Source organism: Carlito syrichta, unplaced genomic scaffold (genome assembly GCF_000164805.1).
Source record: "Carlito syrichta isolate Samal-C Ts95f unplaced genomic scaffold, Tarsius_syrichta-2.0.1 Scaffold287917, whole genome shotgun sequence".
Taxonomy (NCBI): Eukaryota; Metazoa; Chordata; class Mammalia; order Primates; family Tarsiidae; genus Carlito; species Carlito syrichta.
In genome coordinates this window covers 5,615-15,162 of record NW_007232013.1, presented here as the reverse complement: position 1 = coordinate 15,162, position 9,548 = coordinate 5,615, and the positions used below count along the sequence as shown (strand labels likewise).

At 41.6% G+C, this 9,548-nt stretch overlaps 1 protein-coding gene across 1 annotated transcript; it reads right to left on the bottom strand.

Moving 5' to 3' along the window:
- Window positions 1-698: 698 nt before the first annotated feature.
- TXNDC15 (thioredoxin domain containing 15) lies at window positions 699-9,258 on the bottom strand. The gene is made up of 4 exons (XM_008053152.2): window positions 8,776-9,258; window positions 6,633-6,796; window positions 4,895-5,025; window positions 699-2,131 (listed from the first exon to the last, which is right to left on the bottom strand). The coding sequence occupies exons 1-4, from the start codon at window positions 9,160-9,162 to the stop codon at window positions 1,935-1,937; spliced, it is 879 nt and encodes a 292-aa protein (XP_008051343.2). The 5' UTR covers window positions 9,163-9,258; the 3' UTR covers window positions 699-1,934.
- Window positions 9,259-9,548: the final 290 nt, after the last annotated feature.

The following is a 9,548-nucleotide window of genomic DNA, read 5'->3' as shown; positions in this document are numbered from 1 at the left end:
CCCCACTTCACACCAGTGTTTCCTAGCTGGTTCTCTCTCTACTCAAACCTCCTGTCCAGGGAATGGCTCTGCTGCACATCTCCTGCCAAGGGAACCCCACGTGACTAGTCTCAGAGAAGTGTTAGAAGCTGTGACCTCTGGGTCATCCTAGGAGCTTTCCCTCACACCCCCAGACTAGAGTGGGGACCTATTATATATGGACATTCTTGTATCTTTGATAGAATAATTCTCTACCAGAGATGAGACTGTATACAATAATAATATCCAGAAAAAGAAGATGGGTTAAGTAAACAATGCTGAACCTATTCAAAGGCCTAGTATGTGACTTAGGTTAGGAAAGTTATTACCAACAGTGAAATTCTTATCATTTGTTAAGCACCAAAAAAAGTGATAAATTATAGCAATATGATGAGTACAACTATGGGAAATACACAGGCAAAAGACCTGAGGGTCACTTGGGTCCTGGGGCAGGGCTGGGAGGTGCCACCCACATAGAGGTTCTGGAGAAAGAATCATTGTAAGAAGCTGCATGGCCAAGAACAAGTTATTTGGGGCCTTAGTTTATTCTCTAAAATGAGGCTATTTAATAGTATCAATCTCATGTGACTGTTATTGGAGAAATAAAAATAGAACATGAAAAGCATCTACAACAGCACCTAGTACTCACATAGTAATAATTCAAATGTTATTATAGCCAATGGAATCACTAGAGTCTTTTATTTTTTCTTATGTTTGTAATTACAGGTATATACGTACATGTGAAGGTTCAAGTCCCAGCTTCATCAACTCACTACCTATGCAACCTAGGCAAGTTATTTAACCTCTCTATACTTCAGCTTGCTCATCTGTAAAATGGAAATAATAGTGCCATTCTGAGTCACGGTTCCCTCCTGCCAGTGACCACCCCAAGCATAGCTATTGACATAAAGTTACAAACTCCCATTCAGCATAACACTGAGAAGGAGACTTGTCTGAGGTTTTATTTCTACAGAATTTAGGTACCTTGTGAAATAAACTATTCTAAAACACTAGAAACAATAAGTATAAAAGTAATTTATCACTGGGTAATCAGCTAGCTGCCTTACATCTAAATTTGAGGTTATTTTAGAATCTACTTTTGAAAAAGTTTGTATAAAGTACATGTCTCTTTACTAAGTCTGTCCTGACTAAAATCAACTTGGGCAAGAACCTACCACAGTTCTAGGGACATTCGAAGTGTCAATTAATCCATGCTGGTTAAATAGCTATGAATGAAATTTATACTTTAGCACAGAGCTGATAATAAATGAGCTTTAGTTATAGCATCTACTTTCTCCTAACATCTGCCTTGCCCAGAAAAAAACTTAAACCACTTCAGATTTTTTCAGTGAATGTGGAAATCACAAACACCAAGATTTGACACTTTTATTTCCCAATAATTGCTACTTATGGGGTCACATTAATCAATTCTAATTCCTCTTCTCATAACAGAACACTTTCTGCTGTAGACTCTGGAAGAGAAATTGCAAACAAACAGAAAACAAACCTTCTTGAGCATATTTAAGGAGTCAAGAGTTTTCTCCAACTATAAACTGAAAGTCCTATTTTTGCCTTCTGTATCGTAAGCATGTTGACATTTTTCTCACTTTTGTACCAGAATATGTCTTCACATTTCAAACTGGATTACTCTTCAAATATTCGATTATGTTCAAATAGTAAGAACGAGAACAGTGCATTCCATTGAATATTTTTGCATTTGCTTATTGCAATACTAGCTAAAACACCAATTTATAATTTTTTTAATACATTCAATAGTTCAACAAATGCATGATTCTTTTCATCTGACTGAAGTTGTAAGTCAACACTTTACTGGAGAAAAGATATAAAATTGTAGCACTAATTTCTGAAATGAAGAACTGAAATTCCTCTTTCTAGCTTCTTCTTTCAGTCCACCACTATTCCACGTGTTCCTGCTCTTGTCCTGGAATGAGCCACCGAATGCTCTCAGTTCGAATGGTAGCATACATAACAAAACTAACTAAAAAGAATAAGGAAAATACAAGCAACCAGTCCACACTTTTCACCAGAGTGCTAGGAAGAGGGCCTATTTGGTCAGCTAGAGTTACCACCACATTTTTCTTGGCTTCTATACCTGAAAGAAAAAACAACTGTTTCAAATCAGATGTTTTTAAAACACACCCACCAAAGATTTTTTTGAAGTATTATGCATGGTATGCAAAATGACATGCAGTCCTAAAATAAACACCATCCCTAGTATATATGGGATGGATTTCACTTGCCTGTCAGTGTAATTTGTAACTTGCCTTTCTGTCCACCACATCAAAGGATCAAGAATCCATTCAGTCAGTTGTTCAAAGCCAAAACGCTAGAATTTCTGTGAACTCATCAGAGGTTTCTTAGTCAATGCATTGTAAGAGTTGCCTTTTGTTCTCTTTTGAGACCATAGTTCAATAAGTAATTAGTAAAGCTAGTCTCAGGAGTCTACAGGATGTTTTCACAAGTTAAATAATACTAAATTAAAGTGCTTTTAAATAATTTACTGAAATAATTATTAGAATAGCCAGTCACGGTGGCTTATGCCTGTAATCCCAGCACTTTGGGAGGACAAGGTGGGAATCTGCTTAAGCCCAGGAGTTTGAAACCATCCTGGACAACACAGCAAGAACCCGCCTCTACAAAACAATTAGCCAGTTGTGATGGTGCGTGCCTGTAGTCCCAGCTACCGGAAGGCTGAGACTGAAGGATGGCCTGAGTCCGGGAGGTCAAGTCTGTGGTGAGGCATGATCGTGCCACTGCACTCCAGCCTGGGCAACAGAGACCCTGAATCAAACAACAATAACAACAAAAGAACAACTAGCCATCACTAGGATCAGTGATTAAGTGACGCTTTGCCTCCTAGATTTTCTTGTTCTAGTTTTGGTTAGAGCATTGAACAACATGGCTCCCTCCGCCCATATCAATCTAAATGACAATCAGGGATCTGGAACAAGACTTGGAACAGCTAAGCATCTAGTGATATCCCACTTTTACTCCTATGAACTAACTCAGCTCTTTATTCTTTAGTGTTAGATAAAAGTGGTTTCTTGCAACTTAATATATATGGAATGTGTGTTATAGCTTGTATTTATTTCCAATGAGTAGACAGTGGGAAGAGTGGGATGTGCACCACTGAGGCAGAAAAGCTTTTGAGGAATGAGCTTTTCCAGTGGAGGACATTTCTTCAATTTACGTGCTTAAACTTTTAGAGTAAAAAATAAGGGCACAAATTTTGGCAAATACTGAGGAATTAAAATAGCATCTACAAATAGGTTAATAAATGGAACACTATACAGCAACAAAAATGAACAAAACATAACCATATACAACAATGTAGATGCATCTCACAAGTATAATGTTGAACGAAAAAAGCCAGACACAGAAGAACACAACCTGTATGTCTCCACTAATAGAAAGTTCAAAACAGCATCAGTCTGTGAAATTCAGAGCCAAGGCTGTGGTTATCTTTGGGGAGGGCGGGAGTGGCATTACTAGCTGATGGGGCCTAGGAAGTTCTGTTTCTTGATCGGAGTACTGGTTGCCCAGGGTGTTTACTTTGTGAAAATTCATCACCCTGTACACTAATGATACATGCACATTTTTATGTGAATATTAGACTTCAGTGGAAAATTATGTAAAAAGTTATCTGTAAGTAAGTGAAATGTATGGTATGTGAATTATATTTCAATAAACCTTATTTTAAATGTATCTACATTAAAATTATCTATTCATGTTAAGCCTGACAATGATTAGCAAATATATATATATATATAGGGGACCCCCCCAAAAAACAGTTTATTTATAAAAACTTGTATATTTATTCTTACATGTTTAAGCTTCAGTAACCTTCAAAGTACTCTCTGTTTGATGCTATACATCTATCAAGATGCTTTTCCCACTGCTCAAAACAGTTTTTGAGCTCATCAATTTTGATGTATTTTAGTGCTTCTTCCCTTTTTTGCTTCACCTCTTGCACATCAGCAAAACGTTTCCCTTTGAGGAATTTTTTCATCAAGGAAAACAAAAAAAGTCACTTGGGGCAAAATCAAGTGAACAGGGAGGGTGGGGCACAGGGATCATGACATTTTTGGTCAAAAACTGCTGAACACTTAGCACAGTGTGGGCAGGTGCATTGTTATGGTGGAAGAACCAGTTACCTGTTTGCCACAACTTGGGAGGTTTCTTCTACAAATTGTGATGCAACCTTCTCAAAGCTTCCAGATAAAAGCTTTGGTTGATCATTTGAGCTGAAGGAACAAATTCCCAGTGTACTATAAGGGGCCCGCCCTCCCAAAGATAATTCCGTGTTTTTGAGGGTCCCCTCGTTGTTGGTTTTTGTTTTATTTTGTTTTGTTTTAAGAGACACGGTCTGATTGGAAGATATTTAGCAGGATCATAGCAGTTCATCAAAAAAGTAGTTTTGTTTTTGGGGGGATATTTTTTGTGAGGCGGGGTCTCACTTTGTTGCCCAGGCTGGAGTGCAGGGGCATGATCGCAGCTCACTACAGCCTCGAACTCCTGGGCAAGTGATCCTCCCATCTCAACTGCCAGAGTAGCTGGGACTACAGCCACATGCCACCATATCCAGCTAATTTTTTTATTTTTTGTAGAGATGAGGTCTCATTATGTTACCCAGGCTGGTCTGGAATCCTGGACTCAAGTGATCTTCCCACATTGGCCTCTCAAAGTGCTGTGATTACAGGTATGAGCCACCATGCCCAGCCAATAAAAGAAGTTTTACAACTCAAAGTCAATCTTGAATCCTTCACTTAGGATAAGGATATCAGTCAGAATCTACAGAAGGCATACACCCCCAGCAATAAAATATCTTCTTCTTCAGCATATTCTTTCTACATACCTGTCTGATTAAAAATGAAGATTTTCAGTGTTTCCAGTGTTCGATCTGTATGATTAAATCTAGCCATTGGTTTAGCTCCTTGAAATAGCAAAATGTTAGGAACAGCTACAGTGCCAAACCTGGTAGAAAGGCTGCAAGAAAAAGAAGTCAGAAAACCTGAATTTATTATTAACAGTCAGCTTTCTCAGACAACTCCCATTTCAGACCAGATGGAAATAAACAAGGATGTTCCATGTGACCTATGATACTCAAACTTTAGACTTTTTAGTTTGTTTCTGACCTCTTTACTTGTGGGTCATGGTTGGGGCATTCCTGTTATACAATCTGAGTTGCTTTCTATTACAATATGGATCTACCCTTGACACAAGTATCCCACTTTTAAACTCCTGTCAAAACAGATCAGACCAGAAAATTCTAATTCATGGACAAAGCACACTGTCAATTTACTTGACAAGAAATTTCCAACTCTTCAGAATGTCCATCCCATTCCTCAAAAAAGATCAACTTATGGTAAGCAATAGTGTGGTAAGCTGGCACAAGAGAATATATGATCTAACAAACAAACCAGGAAGTTCAAACCAGGACAACCTGAAAGTAACATGACACGTGGGGGCTTGTTTCACCTCTACAGAATACAGACTAGAGGTGAAATGCTCCCAAGTCAAGACATTCTGGGTTCAAGCCTCAGTACTGCCACTGAACCAGCTCTGTGAACTTTGTTTTTTGTTTTGTTTTGTTTTGTTTTTTGAGGCAGGGTCTCACTCTGTCACCCAGGCTGGAGAGCAGGGGCAAGATCAGAGTTCACTGCAGCCTTTACCTCCTAGGCTCAGGTGATTCTTCCACCTCAGCCTCTGGAGTAGTTGGGACTACAGGCATGTGCCACCACACTCGGCTAATTTTTCTTATTTTCTGTAGAGAGAGGTCTTGCTATGTTGCTCAGGCTGGCCTCGAACCCCTGGGCGCAGGCAGTCCTCTCACCTCTGCCTTCCAAAGTGCTGCAATTACAGGTATGAGCCACCACACCCAGCCTCTGTATCTTATTTTACTGAACATTTAAAAAAGACAAGCTAAGCATGGTAGTAGTACACACCTATAGTCCCAGCTACTCAGGAGGCTGAGGTAGGAGGACCACCTGAGCCCAGGAGTTCAAGGCCAGCCTGGACAAAAACCCAGCAAACAATATAAAAGAAATATAAACAAGGGTAAATGTCATCTTAAAGAGCTAAATTAATTCATTACTTAATGAGGGTCTGCTGTGGAACGTGCACAGAAGGGAAGGGAAAGGAAAGGAAGAAAAAGAAAACGAAAGAAGGAAAGAAAGAACACCTGAACAAAGAAGAGAGATGCTGGGAATTAGGCTGACAGAAATGGGGACTTCAATTGCAGGTTAAAGTCACAAAGGAATATCCTACTAAGATACCAACTGCTAATGCAGTATGGTCAGATTCCCGGAAAGTGCTCTGGCCCCTCCCCTGCCATCAGGTGCCATCACCTGCCACCTTTAAATTCATCACACACAGAGCAGGCCTCTTTCAAGGGCTTTCAGCATGCGATGCCACCAGTTCCCTCAGAAGTATGACAATCCCCACTACTCACTCTTGCTTTTCCCTTCCTGCAATCTCATTTCAAAGCTCATGCCCACCTCCCTCTGCTTCTAGCTTATCTCATTACGGCCTCCAAATAATAACTGCACTCTTCAAACAAGAGAAAGAGACATAAACCCCACAAGGGAAGATACCTGCTGTGCTGAGATGCATCCAGAGCCAGAAAATGAAGAGTTGGAAATGCCCGTGGCAGAGAATTAAAGTGAGGGGCCAAACTGGCAGAGAATCGGCACCACGGGGTATAAAACAGGACTAGAGTACAGTCACTACCATTTGGATTTAGAAAATCCATAAGGTCCTGTGGTAAAAGAAACAAGTGTTAAAGTCAGCAGAAAACACGCATGTATATTTTTCTAAAAGGAACAGGAATCACTGCTGTCTCCAGAGAGGGAACTGGCAGGTGGGAGCAAGAAGAACAGGGGAACTGTGCTGACACCTTCAAGAAACTTTTAGGGCCAGGTGCAGTGGCTCATGCCTGTAATCCCAGGCTGAAGGGAGAGGATTGCCCGAGCCTACGGGTTTGAGGCCAGCCTGGGCAGCATAGCAAGACTCTATCTCCACAAAAGATCAAAAAATTAGCCGGGCATGGTGGCACGTGCCTGTGGTTCCAGCTACTTGGAAGGCTGAGGCGGAAGGATTGCCTGAGCTCAGCAGGTTGAGGCTGCAGTGGCTGGGAGCAGGCCACTGCACTCCAGCCTAGGCAACAGAAAGAGACTCCAACTCAAAGAAAAAAAAAACAAAGAAAGAAAAACGGCCGGGCTCAGTGGCTCAGCTTGTAATCCCACGCTTTGGGATGCCAAGGTGAGTGGATTGCCTGAGCCAGTAGGTTCAAGACCTGCCTGGGCAACTTGGCGAGACCTCAACTCTACAATAAATCAAAAAATTAGCCAGGCGTGATAGCACGCGCCTGTAGTTCCAGCTACTTGGAAGACTGAGGCGGAAGGATCGCCAGAGCCCAGCAGGTCGAGGCTGCCATGGCCAGGAGTGTACCACTGCACTCTAGTCTGGGCAACAGAGTGAGACTCCAACTCAAAAAAAAAAAAAAGAAAAGAAAAGAAAACTAGCTGGGCACAGTGGCACATGCCTGGAACCTCAGCTACTCAGGAGGTTGAGGTGGGAGGATCACGTTAACTCAGGAGTTTTAGGCTGCAGTGAGCTATGACTGCACCACTGTACTCCAACTGGACAACAGAATGAAAACTTGTCTCAAGAAAAAAAAAAAGGCTGGGCGTGGTGGCTTATGCTTATAATCTCAGCACTTTGGGAGGCTAAGGTGAGAGGATTGCCTGAGCCCATAGGTTCGAGACCAGCCTGGCCAACTTGGCAAAACCTCACCTCTACAATAAAAATAAAAATAAAAATAATTAGCTGGGTGTGGCGGCACATGCCTGTGTTCCAGCTACTTGGAAGGCTGAAGCATCGCCTGAGCCCAGCAAGTCAAGGCTGCAGTGGCCATGAGCGTGCCATTACACTCCAGCCTGGGTGACACAGTGAGACTCCAGCTCAAAAAAAAGAAGAAAAAATCTTTTGAACTTTGAACCCCTATGAATCCACGAGTCAGCAGAAAAGTTCCATCAAATGGCAAGTTATAAACTTTTTTTTAGTCTTGCTGACATTATTTCCTAATATCTCTATATTTTCCTAATATTATTAGTTATTTTAACATTTCTCCTTCTACTGCTTTGTAATAGAATTTTTTATTATTTTACAAATAGAAGGTTTGGGACAGCCCTGTACTGAGTGAGAATCTATTGGTACCTTTTTCCATAGCCTGTGCTTACTTAGTACCTCTATGTCACATTTTGGTAATCCTCACAATATTTCCAACTTTTTCATTATTGTATCTGTTATGGTGAACTATGATAGTGATCTATTGAGACGGTCTAGAATTGAACCCACAATATCCCTGAGGTATGCCTACACTAAGTACTCACAGGGTACAGGCCATTATCCCTACCTTTGAAATGTATATTTTGAATGATCTCAGATGGAATTATTAGAGCACCGGGATTGCTATTGTGAGGCGTGATTGTGAGATTACCCAAGGACAACTAGATTTAAGCCAACTAACCAAAAGGCATAGTTGACACTAGTCAAATTTCCTCCTTTCCCTCTAAACATTATAGAGAGCAAGTCTATTTTCATTGAAACAGTCACTAAATGCTATTCCACTTGTAATATGCTAAAGATTATAACTACTTTTTAAAGCTGACAGAGTATTAAATCATAAAATTAATGTGCTGAAAAGGAGAAAAGTACCAAGTAATTTTTTGTTACCTGTGACATATTTAAAATCTTCAGAGTGAAATTTTCTAGTCCGGTCACATTTCTCTCCTCACAGTTCACCTTCGGGGATTTCAGGCTTTCAGTGCTGTTGGAGTCCTCGGCGGGGGCGGGCTCAGGCTCCGCCACTTCTGGCTCCGCGTAGTACTCCTCTTCTCGATCAGGGAAGCTCGCTCCAGCACTGTCCTGGGAGAAGAGGCTCTCCCGGACACCGCACCGGGAGCCCTCCTCTCCTCCAGCGCCACAGGTGCCACTGCTGGGCTCGGAGCTCAGCTTGTCCTCCGCTTCCCCGGGAATCACAGACAGCATCACCACATGATCGCCATGGCTGGGCAGGCCCCGCACTGCCTCGGCGTCTTCTGCTGCCCTGCCTTGGCCCATCGAGTCACGCGGGGGGTCCTCCTCGCTCAGGTACTCGGCCCCGGCATGGAGAGGCTGAGCCGGCTGCTCCTCCGGCCAGAAGTGACCACTTTCCTCTAAAACTAAAACACAAGGGTACAGGCATGTTTGACTTCAACATAAGTGAACCCCAAAGGATTACAGTTCTCCTTAAATATGAAAGTTTCCCCAATAGAAAAAAAGTAATTAGAGCCACCCCCATTCTCCAGGTTAGGAAGAGGGTCACAAGGGGGTACCAGATTAATGAATGCCAAGTCAATAAAGATAAACACAAAGCTTCACCAAATAATTCACGTTGTTGCAACATGGATTGTAACCAAAATCATTCCAGTATAGTCATCCAATTAGGAAAATATCAACATTTGGAC

Excerpts from the sequence above, each read along its gene's own strand:
- TXNDC15 (XM_008053152.2), bottom strand. The coding sequence starts at position 9,162 with ATGGGCCAAGGCAGGGCAGCAGAAGACGCCGAGGCAGTGCGGGGCCTG. Across the intron at positions 6,797-8,775 it reads AGATTTTAAATATGTCACAG|GACCTTATGGATTTTCTAAA; the intron begins GTAACAAAAAAT and ends CTTTTACCACAG. Across the intron at positions 5,026-6,632 it reads GATGCATCTCAGCACAGCAG|CCTTTCTACCAGGTTTGGCA; the intron begins GTATCTTCCCTT and ends TTTTTCTTGCAG.